At 40.7% G+C, this 16,749-nt stretch overlaps 1 protein-coding gene across 7 annotated transcripts in view; it reads right to left on the reverse strand.

The window, feature by feature from the left end:
• Positions 1 to 16,749, reverse strand: part of LOC131105461 (CUB and sushi domain-containing protein 3-like) — a 255,318-nt gene that overhangs the window by 188,491 nt on the left and 50,078 nt on the right. For all 7 annotated transcript variants that reach the window (XM_058053597.1, XM_058053598.1, XM_058053599.1 and 4 more), the window contains one exon: positions 7,343 to 7,571. In XM_058053597.1, coding sequence (XP_057909580.1) covers positions 7,343 to 7,571 — 229 coding nt within the window. The remainder of the gene's footprint in view (positions 1 to 7,342; positions 7,572 to 16,749) is intronic.

The following is a 16,749-nucleotide window of genomic DNA, read 5'->3' on the forward strand; positions in this document are numbered from 1 at the left end:
GCCGTTAGCGGGCTGACTGCGGTCATCAATGAAGTTCCGGGTTGGGATATCCTTGAATTAAGCATATTTGAGCTCATAATTCATTCATTCATTCATTTTCTACCGCTTTTTCCTCAAGAGGGTCGCGGGGGTGCTGGAGCCTATCCCAGCTGGATAGGACTGGTGGCCAGCCAATCACAGGGCACATATAGACAAACAACCATTCACACTCACATTCATACCTATGGACAATTTGGAGTCGCCAATTAACCTAGCATGTTTTTGGGAGGAAACCGGAGTACCCGGAGAAAACCCGCGCATGCACGAGGAGAACATGCAAACTCCACACAGAGATGGCCGAGGGTGGAATTGAACCCTGGTCTCCTAGCTGTGAGGTCTGTGCACTAACCACTTGTCCACCGTGCCGACCTCAGCTCATAATATGTGAAGCAAAAACAAACAAACACGTTTTAATGTGCACGTTTGTGTGTTAATTCAATTACCAGATGATGCAAAAAAAATTGAAATCATGAGTTTGTAGTTGATTTTACACATCTGTGATTCAGCAGTCAATGTCCTGTAAATTTGGAGATTTGGGGCAAATTGCATGAATTTATTAAATGTTTCTGCAACACTGCATTCACCCTAAATAGTTAATAATTATTGTTGCTAATGGGGAATCCTTAAGGTGAGAACTACTTGCCCCATGTAAAATGAAAAGACTGCCATAATGATATCATCTCATTTTTGTGGCATCACATGAGAATCTCAAATAAAGATTAAATGATTATCATTTCTTGTGGTTGTTTTGAATTGACACATTTGTGTACTAGTAAAGTGTTTTGATTCCAGAAAAAAATACTCAATGGTCAAACAATAATTTGTGAAGCAAAGGTGAGAAAAATACACAGAGAAAAGGAAGCGCTAGATCTTGTAGTGTTTCATCACTTTTTGCTGTTTTCCTTCACAAGTTGAAGAATTAGACCATGTTGGCAGGGACGCCATGATAGATGTTTTCGTAATCAAACGATCGCTGATTGGTTGATCGCAAACAAGAACGGGTGTGGGTAAAACAGTGTGGACTGCGGATCGCGGTCTAAATAAACCATTCTGATTGGTCCATTTCAAGATTTGCAAGGATTGTTTTGCAAATTACCACCGGAATTACGCAGTCCGTGTTTTACCAACACCCAACAAGAACCGCTTTTTTAAAAACTCTTGGCAGTATGGCATGCCAAAGCGCACTTGCCCGACGGGAATATCACTGATTGGATTTACTTGCCCCAATTTTGTTTTAACTTGCCCCGGTCCATCGGTACATCGTTATTGTCGAGCCCTGCATTTTCATTTCTACTTTCAACGATCAAACAAAATCTAAAAATGGCTGCAGAACACCAACAAAGAAGAAATGGAAGAGAATGTCAAATTCAAGCGAGCACGAGAGTCCAAAAAATATTTTTTTTAACAGCGTCTCCATCTATTACTTGCGGATTTTGCCCATCCGCTAACCCCTGAAAAGCAGGGATCTATTGTATATAGGTGCAGCCATATCGTACGCGGTCTTGTTGTGTTCTATCTTCCCGGTTCTCTCGGTGTTACAGATAAATCATTTCATTTAGCGTGGAAGCCGTAACATCAGGGATGCTCTGGTAGAGATTTAAAACTGCCAGGGGCCTTCTCATTTTTCTAGCTAACCAGCTCTGACTTTGTTCTGTTGTCTCACAATCCCTGCACTGTCTGTCAACACGCACACACACACACACACATGCAGACACACACACACACACATGCAGACAGCTATTCTGACTGTTTAATAGAGGTTTGGGACCGCCGGAGCACGGTGCAGGGTTCTAAAAACAACGTGATAACTTTTTGTTTACTCTACGTGTATGCACACACACGTTAATGTCACTTTTATTGTGTGTGCAGTCATCACAGAGGTTTGTTTATCCATATAATTTATTTGGCATTTACTGCCGAGTGACCGCGGGGACAGAAATTCACAGGAAAAGAAAGTGGTGAAAGAGGACAGACAAGAGGAGCGTGATGGAGAGAAACTCGGCTTCCCATAATTACGGGCTAGCGGCCAAATGGCAGACTAATCATTCACCTGGCCACTTCATTAAACTACATTCTAGCTCTAATAAATGGCTTTTCCGTGTATATTAAAAACCTCTCGCCGCCACTTCAAAACAATGTGAGCGTTATTATTATGGGCGAGCTACCCGGCTATTGTCTTGTTGAGGTCTGTATGGACTGCCGCTGATTGTATTGTAATCACGAAAAAGTCATGCAGCTGCAGTATGTAGGACTCGTCGATGAGATGCGTTCACCTCAAATTCAGAAACCTTTCTTCCCCGACCTCGTTGGAAAACACAATTTGTGATAATACCGTATATATAGTCTGAATGAAGAATAGCTGCATTCAAACAAATTATTGAATTATACTGAATAAATATCCCCCATAGTGGAAAGTATGATTCATCATCATTTCACTTTCACTGTAGAAAAAAATAAAAGCGAAAATTCTAATCGACTTCAAGGCAGCACGGGACAAATGTCACCACTTTAAGATCAGTGGAATTGTTGTTATTAAAACGGCAAAGTGCTACACTGTGAGGGCTTGAGTCATTGCCGCCCTCTTCAGAGAAAATAACACGACTTGGAATGCAAGATGAACCACATCATTAACTGGACCTAGGAGTAACCCACAGGTAAAAAAAAAATGCAACGCCGCCATGCAGACATGTCCGCCGTGGACTGTGGGGAGGTTTCACGTTGGACATTGGATGTTCAGTTCCGTAGCTATAGTGGTAGTTCCCCCTCACTGTGCCCAGACTGCTGGTTGTTTATACTTGGGACTGTCAGTAAATTACCATTGTGTTGTTGAAGTTAACATGTTAATTGAACGTGTTAACGGACGTTTCTCCTGCTACGTGTCCTCAAACTAGAGAGTGGCCCCGAGGCTCAAACAGGATGTGCACACATTAAGCTATAGCTATAAGCTGTAGCTATAGTGGTAGTTCCCCCTCACTTTGCTCAGACTGCTGGTTGTTCATGCTTGGGACCGTCACTAAATTACCAGTGTGTTAACAAGTTAACATGTTAATTGAACGTGTTAACGGATGTTTCTCCTGCTACGTGTCCTCAAACTAGAGAGCGGCCCGAGGCTCAAACGGGATGTGCACACATTAAGCGATAGCTATAAGTAGCTATAGCGGTAGTTCCCCCTCACTGTGCTCAGACTGCTGGTTGTTTATACTTGGGACTGTCAGTAAATTACCATTGTGTTGTTAAAGTTAACATGTTAATTGAACGCGTTAACGGACGTTTCTGCTACGTGTCCTCGAACTAGAGAATGGCCCAAGGCTCAAACGGGATGTGCACACATTAAGCTATAGCTATAAGCTGTAGCTATAGCGGTAGTTCCCCCTCACTGTGCTCAGACTGCTGGTTGTTCATGCTTGGGACCGTCACTAAATTACCAGTGTGTTAACAAGTTAACCTGTTAATTGAACGTGTTAACGGATGTTTCTCCTGCTACGTGTCCTCAAACTAGAGAGCGGCCTGAGGCTCAAACGGGATGTGCACAGATTAAGCGATAGCTATAAGTAGCTATAGCGGTAGTTCCCCCTCACTTTGCTCAGACTGCTGGTTGTTTATGCTTGGGACCGTCAGTAAATTACCATTGCGTTGAAGAGGATCTGTTAAGAAAAATAGAATATATCCTTAATCACTCCACAAATTGATCACGACCATATCAAATGGTTAGTCCTACCCTAAAATGATTTTGCATGCCCTTTTTTTCCAATTTGATCTTTTAAAGGATGGACTTTTATTGGATCTCTTATTGGGTAAGGGACCTGATTCATCTAAATTTGGTATAAAAGTCCAACCATATTGTTTGAGGAAGGCTTAAGAATGGTTTGTTCCACTGAGAGAGACATTCCGGGTCTATCAGGCATCATGACATTTCGTATGCTTCAATATGTTTTATTTCATTGCTTTCATTCAAGTTGGAAAAAACCCAAATGTTGGCTTGAAAAAGGCTCCTTCACTAAACATTCATGCGTGACACTTGACAGTTATGAAGAAATAAAAAAAAATGAGAAAGAAATCATTTACTGCACAAAAAGCGTGCCCGGTTTCCTTAATAGATAAGAATAAGTGAGCGTATTTCCTTCAATGCATACTGAGTGACTAAAGATGAGAAGGTCCAATTGGAAAAATGTGGTCCATACCAACAGTACAGAATCATTCCGGCTTTTGATTTGGATTTCTTCATAGACCAGCAATATGGCTTTGTGGAGATAACTTCCTGGCACCAATGCACTGATTTTTTGGAGGTTGGTTTTGTCCAAGTTCCACCGTGCTTCATATCATCTATTTGGCCTGTCTCATCGACTATTACTGGATTCTAACATGGTTTTGTGAGGCATATTAAAGTTATCTGGGTGGGAAAAAATGGAATTTGATGGAATGAGGGCTGAAGGAGAGTGTGGCGATCTCATTAATATACAAATGTAATGAGTCCCGTCGAGGCCACCATCCTTGAGACCGGAGTGTTAAGTGGAAGTATCCGGTATGATGGCACCCCAGTATAGACAGTCATTTATTACTGTCAAAAGACGTTTCAGTGAGTGTACTTCTACTAAATCAGAACACTAGGGAGTAATGGCAAAATATATTCTCTTCTTATACTGTGGTCACATGGTCGGTCTGGGGATCTGAATCCAAACCTCTCTGAAATATCTCTGTGTGGATTCTTCCCAAGTATGCATGTTTTTTCCTCCGGATACTTCCACCCACATCCCAAAAACATGGATGTTTGACTAATTGAAGATTCCAAATTGTTGACTGACCACGTCCTTGTTGAGGATAAGCAGCAAAAAAATGGTTGGATGCCAAACTTAGTTTCAAACGCCAGTGTAGAGCATTTAGAGAAGACATGAGTAAGTTTTAATATTCCTGTGAACCAAATAATTATCCGTCACGTGCGACATGACAGATTGGACTTTTGTTGCGGTTCCTTGTTTTTCTGTTTAATGTTCAAAACCATATGCTTCAGCTTTACTCTTGTTTGAGGGGAAAAGGAACAAACCTGTTTGCTCTTGGTAATTAGGGCTCTATTCAGGTTGTGTTAGGGCTTACAGCTAATTGCTGGTTCATTTGCGTCCAGCGGATGTTTGTTTTCTGTTCAACTTTGTGGAGTTGATGTGCCCCGTTTGCATCAGACTTTTTTCGTTTCCTGGATTTATTCTGCTTTGTTAAGCACAATCCCATTTCCTCCTACCGTGGTGAGTTTTATGTGAGACGTAGCGGTCCCTCCTAACCTTTTGTGGTTATTTTCTTAATTTGCATTTCTCTGTGCTGTACCACTTGTAGTCTTGTCTTGTCTGTCTTTAATAAAAAGCTTTATTGATTGCACCAGCCACCATGTCCTCACATCCTGGAAAATATTAGCAAAGAACAACAAAATCCAAGACAGTCTAGGACAAATGATAATATAACCAACCTCTGTAATCATCGACTGGGCATCCCTTGCATCCAAATTCCTCTGAACAGTGAAACATGTTTGAAAACCATTGTTATTGATGATAATCTGTATAATTTGCAAAGCCCTGAAGGTTAGATGCAAATAGATGAAAAAAGATACACGGCATAACAATAAAAAACCTGCTATCTGCAAAGATAGGTTTTTGTCTAGAATTATGCAATGATTGACACGTAATCTACAGCTGGTTGCATTTGCCCTTTGTGTTTGGAGCTGTGCAATCACATTAAAGGTCAGAAGAATAACAAAAAAAGTCATCTTTATCCAGCCGCACCTCAGCATCGCCTTTTATCAGAAGGAACCCGAGATTTTCCATGACTGAAATGTAGCCTCGCACCAACCTGTGACAACCAGAAAATCAATAAAGTCATTTCAAGAAATGTGATAGAAATCTGCCGTGATAAAAAGCAGAAAAGCCTGAGAGTTGTCAGCAAAACAGACTTCCTTCACTGCGCTCTGCCCCGTAAAACCATTAAGCTGTCATGAACGTCATCTCCGTGGACGGGGAATCTTTCCTGATGAAGTTGGCAGCTAAATATGTTGTGGAATTATCAGAGGAGCATTCGCAATAATGACATAACAAAACAGCAGGGGTCGTAAACGCCATCTTCCAGTTGATCTTTGGGACTTTGCCTGATCCATCAGGAGAATAGTAGAAGAAAAAGTATCACATATCACAGGCACACGTTTTGACCACTGAACACGTCCGTACGCCTCGCTGATCTCCTGGAAAGCACGCCGAAAGCTCGGGCCGGGTTCCCAAAACCTGGCCAGAGGTACGCAACACCAGCTCGCCCCTCAAGCAACAAGACAGGAACGGGTATGAGAGAGCAGCGCTAATTAGTGCACTTAATATGGCTACCTCCAAATTAGCGACAAAGGGCTGACCGTTCCAACGCGTTGGCCGCCATTGACCGCCATTGACCGGCCCTGCTCGACTCAATCACCATCGCCCACGACACCAAGCCAATGTTGGGGTTTGTCTACTGTGCTGACGCCACAAAGACGACTACGACAAAGATCAACAAAAATATGGGTGCCCATAGTGCGGCCTCTGGGTCAGCGGCTCATTTGTCATTGCGTCACTGCAGGAAGTCAAAAACAGCAAAAATTATAATAATAGAGTAAAAGGCACAATGAGAAAAAGCTGAAATGTTGACACCAACAATTCAGAAATTCAGAACACAAACTTTGTATTTTAAAACAAAGCTTTCACTTTTGACTTTACTTTTAAAAAAAATCTACAATATATGAACACTGAACTAGAATATGTATAAGCCATATCAGGTTCTCTATTTAGCCAAAAAAAAAACGTTATTGCCCATATTAATATAATGTGTTTTTTTGATTATTTGATATTTTGTTGAGATTTTTGACTTGACTTGACAATGACTTTGGTTGACTTGAGTGTCTTTGCCTAAAAAGCACCGCGTGTGTTGAGTCTGTAAAGCTGATCTTTTCAAGCTGCTGCTGATCATTATGATGATATTGTACATACGCTGAGATACCGGAAGGTCTATTTGGCCAATGGCCAGTCAGAGAGACATAAAAAGTCAGTGAGGACAATTAATTTTACGCGCAGGGCCAATTGTGCAATGTGATTACTTGCTTGCTTGTGTTGGGGGGGGGGGGGGGGGGGGGGGGGGGGTTCTGCATCATCAACTTATCAATGGTCACACTTACTTGAAAGTACAATTAGTATCATTGAAATGCAGTATAGGTATATGTTGGGCCCATGTGATATCAGATAAGTAAATATTTGAAGTGTGAGCCCCTAGTGAAGGACGTAAAAACTCCGCTGGCACTCACCATATCGTCGGCGATTCTGATCCTTCCACTTCTAGATAATCCGACTTTTCCTCCATTTGAAATTCAGTGAACACCAATGAGATTGTATCCCCCGGGTCAGCCAGAATGGTCCATTTACACTCCCCGCTGCTACCCAGTCCTCCAACCCCAGGGGAGTCCCCGCTGGGGAAATCAAAGCTGGATATGAAGCCACTGGAGCCCCTCAGGGTGCCGCCGCACGTGTCCTCCGCTGTCAGGTACCAAAGAGAAGCAAAGTGGGGAGTAAAGAGAGAACAGGTGTGGCTTTTAGTTTAGTTTCACATGTAAACATCTTATTTCTTCTCAAATTAATGCCCCTAACGCGCCAAAAAAGCACATTGTCTTGATTTTATTTTCCTTTGACCCCCCATTTTGTTGGGTTCAAGTATTCCAATACTTCCGGTGGAACTACAAGAAGATGACTGATGGGAAAACTGGATGTGTTTGACAGTTCACTGCATGTGGAATCATTCTCCTTTTCCTTCCACACCTTTTCTAGGTAAAAGGACAAAGAGGCTCCATTTTGGGTAATATTTCAATGCAGTGCCCCCCCGGAGCCCCCTCATGTTTCAGGAAACAAAACATGCTGATTAAAAGGACTAAAAATGCTGTGAAATTGTACATTTTTCCAATGTGGGGAGCTTGGAGCATCAGCTGCATGTTAATGTGCTCTAATATAGTAGCGGCTGTCTTTCACTCTGCATGTCTTTTCACGCCACCCCCCCCCTCTCTTCCTCAGATCCTCCCTCTATTTTTCACAACCCTCCTCTCTATTCCTTTTATCGCTTTCTTTTTCTCTTAAGAATTCAAATGGCAACACAGTCTTCACACAGGAGTCACATAATTCAACTGTCATGTATCTTGCTGTGCCAGTGGAAGCCTTTGAAGGGACGATAGACGGATGTCCGAGTGGACGGCATTGAATCATGACACAGTTGGTCAAGGAGCCGGCAAACGGATTCGGAAAATCCATAAAGGAAAAATAATAATGGGGAGACCAAAGATTGCAGTTAGCTTCTTTGCTGTCTTTTTTACCGATACATAAAAATTGGCCTAGCGGGGGTTGGGGGTGGCTGGGGGGGACAACTTTATCCGGTGAGAGCCGCAAAGGATGCAAGGGCCACTTTATATTTGTCTATATTGTTTGTATTATTACTATGAGTATTTGTTTGTTTGTTGCGCAAAAAAACGTAAAAGACGTTATGTCCTTGGGATGGGGTGTTTGGGTTTATAAAAATGCATAAATGTATAAATATGTCTTTGGTATTGAAGTTAAGCATCTGTGAGTTAAGCCTATCGTCCCATTTAAACTCATATTACTCTTTGTTTACAACATATTGCGCAACACTAATGTGCAGGCTACGGTATGCCTAAAAGACATAAGAGATATAGCAAGCTACTAAGCTAACTAGTTAGCCTTCCATTTTTTTGTTCTAAACTTAAAGGGTTTGAAGGGAGTGAAGAAGAAGGACAAAGTAAGAAGCCAAAAATGTACCACTTCCACACAAAATAGGAGAACGTTTTTTTTTTTTTCAATCAGTCAGCCATGTGGTGTTAAGGTAATATAATCTAAGCCTAGTGACCAGAATACTACATACGACTTGTTTTTCAATATTTTATGTCTAATTATAGGCCATCATCAACCAGAAAACAGCAAGCATTTATTAATGAATTCATTGAGAGAAAATATCACAATTAAATGGCAGAATTGTGGACATGACTAAAGTTCGGTGTTTCTCTGCATGATCTTTAATCATAACAATCTCACTGAATCACGTGCTAAATGCTAAAACGTGCACAATGCTAACAGCAGGACCGCTGGACACCAACAGAGTTTTCAACATACATTAAATATACTGTAGACAAATCTCTCACACATTTAAGATCAATAAAAAAAAAGTGTTTTTCCCAGCAGAGTGACAGAAGCGATGCTCATTAATCAAATGTATCAGGTGCTGCAGCACACGAGTTGTAAAACAAAATGAGGTGCTGGGGAATAATTGTTGTACAGGCGCAGCATGTTTCCCAGAGAGTTCTTTGAAAAGCAGCCATGGTGCAGCTAATCACAATCCAACAAGCGGCAGCAGCACGTGAATGTTCCACAGTTTGAAAGTTTTCAACGGCTTCACTCGGATAATTCTTTAAATGATGCATAATTCAAGAATAGTGTATGTTGTTTGGCTGGCACGCATGGCAGGATGCGGAGTGCAGTTTGCCAACAAGGTTTAGTCAAATAAAACTGGCGCTGAATGTGCTCCTGAGCAAATCATTAGAGCGTGCTCTGGATTTGAAGACAAAAAAAGGATCTGTCTCTTTTAAAAAGCGGTGGCAGTGGGGGGGAAAAAGATGGTGAGGATTAGAACTGCTTTAGCTGAGCTCATTTACATCCCCACCATCAGTAATCTAATGCTACTTGAGGAAAGATTAATCCTCACTCCCCTTGACTTTGATAAGATATATAACACTTGTCTTCCTACATAGAATTATTCACCCTGATCGTTGGGAGGAACGGGTGCTTAATTTTCTGTACTCTATCACCAAAGGGTTTCTTTTTTTTTTTTTGCAATAATCCCTGTGTCTACATGGAATCCTTCATTTACTCGGCTGCAAGACATTTGAAATGTTTTGTTAAGCGGGAGAAGTGAAATTTGGTTAAGAAATTAAAATGCGACATTGTGACATATTTATTATCAGTATTATCTTGGGATATATTCAATATACTAAGCCAAAGACGGCTGGGATAGGCTCCAGCATCCGCAGCCCTAGTGCATGATGATAAGCGGCATAGAAAATAGATGGATGGATGTCAGTGGAAAAAAAAAAACGAAAAAAAAGTTTCCATTCAGGTTTGTAACACCATGAGCAACATGAAAGCAACTACAGTGGAACCTAGGTCTTCTTCATTAATCATATGGACCAAAACTCATATCCGGATATATTTAGCTTAAATATCGATACACAATGTATATCCCAATCTTTGTTTTAAATAAATATAGAAAAAGTGAAATATAATCTTCAGCTCAATCATTCTGCACTCAAACTCGTCTCTCTCATTAAACAAAGAAATACAGCTTGAATAGGTGCAGATTCTGGAAGATAGAGAAAGCTTATCATGTGTAACTGCTCTATAGGAGTCCACAACTCAATAACAAAGGCCTGAAAATGAGCATAGATTATTACTATTACATTATTTTCTATGGAAAATAGAAAATTGGTTAGAGTTTCTTTGGTTTGAGTCTAACCAACGACGCTAACCAAGGCAACACTGACAAAAACTCTTTGCATAAAGAATGAAGGTCTTTCTCCGGCGTAATGTTTTAATCCGTGGGATATCAGCTTGCGGCAGCGTATCAATATTTTGATGGTGCCACACATTCTCAATTTGCTGTCTCGCTGCCTGGTTTAATGAACGTCCACAGACAATTTAGATGAAGGGAATGGAACGGTCTAAAGGGTAGTAGCATTTCATTATTCTAATAATTAATTTCCCATTAGCAGCTGGTCCCCTTGGAGTACATCAAGCCTATTGCATAACAACCTTTCATTCTCCAACTCGTCCAGTTCTATAGTACATTTCTTTAAGGATGTCTTCCTTCGTTTTTTTTTTTTTGGTTAATTTAGAAAGCAACTTTGCAGCATGTTTGATCATGATTCAAAGCAAATCTGGTGAACCAAATACTCCCAACATGAAATGTCGACTAGCGTTTCCGCCATAAGAGCTGTAGTCTTCAAATGAGCTCACGACTCCCACATTATCTTGAAACTCAAACAAAATTGGCACGATGAGCGAGAAGAACTTGTTCCAAAATGACAATCACTGTCAAATTTGGGTGGAACACCTTTTCACTACGCTTCTGTAAGAACAGAGCGGCCATGGGTAGCAGGAATATATTCCAGCACATTTTTGCCTTTTTATACAAAAACACGAGGACAAGAGGATACGCATCGGAAGGGCAAGGAGGTAAGAAGCAGCCTCGTCATAAGATGGAGGCGTGAAGAGACGGTGTGAGTAATGGTGAATTGTGAGAGCGTACGTATGTGCGGCTGCGTGTTTAGTGAGAAACAATTGATGAGCAGAGAGGTCAGGATCTCAGTGGACATAAGATGAAAAGACCATCTGCCCACACACAGGAGACACACCGGGTTTAGATGAGGGGAGAAAGGGATCAAGCAGTGTCCGGGCCTGAAAAAGAGCACAAATTCTAGCCAATGGCAAATGAGGCTAACACCATCTTTAAATGGAAACGAACCCTCCATCTGTAGCTTTCTGTTTCTTCCGAGCTTGGATCCACTGAAACATATTGTATGCTCCATCTTTTACCTTAAACGGTGCTGAGCATCGCTGAATGGTTTGGTAGGAGAATATCAGCACCGCTCGCTCAAGCAAAGCTTATGGACTCGGATTCTTATCATCCTCTGTTATTTAAAGGGGACTATTATGCTCATTTTTCAACAAAAGTAGTTGTGGACTCCTGTAGAGCAGCGACACACAATAACATGCACAAAAAACTTTCTAGATCTTCCTGAATCTGCACCTATTCCAGCTAAACGGCCAAAACGGTACGTTTTAATTTATTCCATACGCTGCCCGCCTCTAGGCACGCCCACTCTGCTGTGATTGGTCACACTCGCAAGCGCTACCAAAGTACTTCCTGAGTTGTGGGAACCCCACTTTAGATGATGGATGGATGGATGGATGGATGGATAGACTTCCTTTATTGTCATTGCACAATAACACAGCAGTGAAATTGCCAACGAAATGTCGTTGCCTGGCTCCCGTATAATAATAAATAACAATGTGGAGAATAAATAGATGACATCAAATGTGAACAATGTACAGCGTAAACAGTAATTTGTACAAATAATTTAAATACTTTTGAATAAATAATAATGATTTAATGTTTCTAATATTGTGGAACAGGAGTTGATAATAGCAATTAAGTCTTTAGAGAGCTAATTGAAGAGTGTTTAGGAGCTACTGGGAATTGCCAATCTGCCAATTATCAAGGTTATGTAACATAATGACAAAAATGAAGAAGCAGCTTCTCACAATAAAACAAAAGTCCCCACACCACCAAAGTCACCACACGTTACAAACAGAAAGCTGCCAATCAAAAAAAAAAAACACTCACTGGGAAGATTGTGGGATTCTTTCTATGACCCAAATGTACACAATGTGGTCTCATCAGCACGTTTGATGTCTGTGGCAATGACAGGATATATCTGATTTGTCTGAATACACTCCAGTCATTGGCAGATTTTCAGCTTACGCTGCCATGATGCTTATCCAAAGTATTTCACATAGGAACAAAAAGAAACATGAAAATTCCGTCCCTCGAACTATAGTATAAATTCAGTCTCAGCAACTAAGACAACAAACGCAACAGTTTTTTTTTTTAAACTGGAACTGAAACAAAACCTGTTATTTTGGTTATTTTTTTCTCCCAGGCTGTGCTGGGAAACCAAGACATTCATCATCGCCGTGTAATCACTGAAAACCGGGCTTGCATGTGTGTCAGGGTTCAGCGTACACCTCTCATAAAAGCTCCCCGCTGATGCTGAGGAGGCAGATGGAAGTTGTGAATATGTGGAAGTCATGGCCGGGCCTGTCACGATAATGGATAGATCGATTTATCCAACGATTAAAAAAAAAAAAAAAAGTCGGTAATTATGAGGCCTCGATAAATTGACATAAGCGTATGTGACTCCGCTCCATCTTTCAGTGGTACATTGGCTGGAAGAATGGAGGGCTCACTCTGTATGTGCCTGTGGGCATTGGCTCTATGTGAAATGAAGACGCGAATATGAATGACGGCAGGAAGGTATTTGCTTTTTTTTTGTCACAATACCTGATCAAATCACAATGAACATACATTTACATACTATACAAACTGCAAAATGTATCGGTAATGTATTGTAGCTTTGGTCTTGACTGAGAATGAAACCATTATAAGCCGAAAACAAAACTCAAGTCTTAACCAGCCTCAGAAACCATGAATGGGTCGAAAAACCAAGATCAGCCTCTACAGGAACCCTATGATCAGGTTCTTACAATGGTGATTCCAATTCTCAACATCCGTTAGGGAGATTGGCGGGTACCGATCATATCCAACCCCATGGGTCTCTCACTGACGAGGACCCAGAATAGAGCAAGACTACCCTGCAGGCTGCAATGGTACAAACCACAGGTGATCGGTTTGTGTGATCAGGATTGAAAAGCATTGATCACGGTATGTACTGTTGCGTGGTTATCGTACGATACTGATCGGTGGTCAATCAATTGGAAAAATCCTCTTTAGTCTTACAGTACATAGTATCTCCAGGTATGTTTTTTTCCATTTAAGCTCCACCAACTAGAGAAATTGTGAATATTAAAAGTTTTCAAACTTTGCCTCGCACAGCCATGGAGACACTGACCTTTGAGTTCACTTTGAGCTTCTGGACAGGTTGGTGTTTTTCAGTGTGGTAGGGTTTTTTTAGAATGTCTGAAGAGCATGTCAAATGGATCAAACACTGAGGTGGTATATTGTATAGTAATATGGATAATAATGTGTTACGTTTTGAAATACTAATTGTTTTTTTTTTCTTTCCCACACAAATAATACATTATTCCAGTAGATCAATAGTAGGTAAAGAGCAAATGATGCCATCATTATTGCATTTGACCAAAAATGGTTGAAATGGTTGAAGCCTTCCCAACAGAAGCTCAACAGAGTCCTGGTGCATTCTTTCGTTGGCAAGATGAAAAAGCTGATGGTAAATGTTTCAGTTTTACATGTTCCAAATGAATAATGTGTCCAATACTCTGAGGGTTTTTAGATCTCCGTGCCGGTGAATTCAAGCTGCCATCCATTTCAAGAATTTTGGCTTTGGGTAGAGTATGCAAATAACCACAAAAGAGGAAAAAGTGAGGTTTGCTTTATTTTTTGATGTTCTGCTTATCAAGATCAAAATGAAGTGTTGCTAATGTGAAGCGGTCATGCTACCTATGCAGCCTAACACGATTTAGCGGCCACACTGTGGACCGCAGAGCATGCCGGAGGGCTCCATTGGTTCTCCATTATTTTCTGTCATGACACCACTAGTGGACCCATTTTTTTTTTTTTAAATGAAATACAGTCATCACTTGCTACATCACAGTTTGAACATCGGTCCCTCACTCTTATCGCATTCCTTCCAAAAGTAATTACTTAATAAATGATTAGCATGTTGTGGTTGACGATGGCCCATTATTTGTAAATAAATATTGATAGATAATCAATATGTAGTATTCTGGTCAGTAGATATACATTACCTTAATTCTGCAAGTAGTCAGCCAAGATGTGTTTTTCCAACCGTACTCCCAGTAAACCTAAGAGCTATGTATGCTTCGTCATATTTCCTAGTCTTTTTATTCCAGTTATTGCGACCTTATTTTTTGTGTCTGACACCTCCTCTGTTTTTTCTTTTAATTTCTGTCAGAAATTTAAAAAATTAAATTAAAAATTAAATCTATTAAAAATTAGAAATTAAAAATCCATCTCTCCTCAGTCAGTCTCCGTCCAACAGGCAGCCTGTTGATTAGTTTGAGCACCTCTGCCACCTAGCTGCAAACGTATGTATCATTCAAGCATGGGTGATGCCACTAATACTGAAAGTCTTCCCTGTCTTGCATGCCCCCCCAGACACTTCACCCTGCCCCACGATTATAGAAGTACTCCTGAACGGGATGGTATGTTCCTATCCGCTTTTAAAACCCAAGACGTGCCCGAGATGGCCTCGGCAAACGTGCACCTGGTTGCTTCCAAACAGGCCGCGGTGACATCTGATTGACAGTAGTTCACCCCCGAAATCACAGTTCAAGTCACACCTCAAGTCAACCACGTCTTTCAAGACTTCCGTGTATAAAATATCCCTGAATAATCTGAATAATCTGTAACTGCTTTATTGGGGCGTAATGTTTGCTCTCAGCTACATGAGTCATGTTAACTTTCTTAGATAAAAACATTGGCTTATGTTTCTTTGACAGTAAAAGCTTTCAAATAAACTAATGGGGGCCTTCTACGACGTGGAGCTTACAGGAAATTCAATTTATGTACACCAATTTATGGTCTCTTCTTTAACTGCCACAGCCATGAATAATTTCACCGCTTTGAAACATCAGCTTTCAGGTAAGCCAACCCGGGATGGCAAAAAAAGGCACAAGCTGAGCCAACAACGCTGAGCCAAGTCAGCACATTTCTAAGGAATAAAAATAAAACAACGAGGAAAGACATGAATACTAGCTTAGTAGTCGCTCATTTCATCGTCTTTTTGTTACGACTAAGGTGGATGTTACTCCAAAGGTGACTAAAGCTCATTTTCCACAAGAGTCAAGTCCAAATTGTAGTCCGACTCAAGACAAGGAAGTGCCTTTTTATAACGGATAAAATCCCATTTACGCATATACCGGATATAAATCCGATATATGCGTAAAACGGACATTTTCCGGTATACGCATATAACGGATTTCGCTTATATCGGACAAAACCAGTGGAAACAATTGAATCCGATATATCCGAGGTTTACTGTACATATATATGCGTACACACACACACACACACACACACATCGCTTAACTTAATAATGTAATGTTTCAAAGGTACTTCTTGTGCAGGATTACAGTTATCCCTCGTTTATCGTAGTTACCATATATTCTGGACTATAAGTCGCTCTGGAGTATAAGTCGCAGGAACAGCCAACCAAGTGTGACTTATAGTCCGGAAAATACAGTAATTGGATCCAGACCCGATCCGCAAATATTAATATCGTCACTATTTTCATAATTGGAGCATAGAAAACCTGTTTATCACCTTTTAAACATGTTTTCTAACATCATTAGAGCCCTGTGAACATTAAAACAACCCTATAGTCACTTTTACACTCGTATTACTGAATACAATAGACACCATAAGCAATAATAAAACATAATAACTCAACTATTAGCATTGGGAACATTTCTTGTTGTAGTGTCTCCAACATAATGTGGGTCGATCGAGCCTATCATCCAGCCTCACGGTGACATTTGTCACTTGATTGATATATTCATGCCAGTCTGACATGCGTCTGCCACACGTCGACAGTACAGATCGCTTTGTTTACATCGCATCACACACCGCGTGTACACAAGCGAGACAGGCTGCTTTAGTAGGGCCCTATAAATTCCGTTTTATTTTTTCCCAAATTTCGTTTTATTTTTTCCCAAATTCCGTTTTTTCCGTTTTAATTTTTTGAAATTCCATTTTTGTTTTACCTTTTACTCATTTTACCACAAAAGAGTGCGTTTGAATAATGTTTATGAATAAAATGCACACTAATTAATTAGAAATGAACTTACATTCATTGAGGCGACACAATATTGCACTTTTCCT

This window comes from Doryrhamphus excisus, chromosome 17 (genome assembly GCF_030265055.1).
Source record: "Doryrhamphus excisus isolate RoL2022-K1 chromosome 17, RoL_Dexc_1.0, whole genome shotgun sequence".
In the NCBI taxonomy this organism is placed as follows: Eukaryota; Metazoa; Chordata; class Actinopteri; order Syngnathiformes; family Syngnathidae; genus Doryrhamphus; species Doryrhamphus excisus.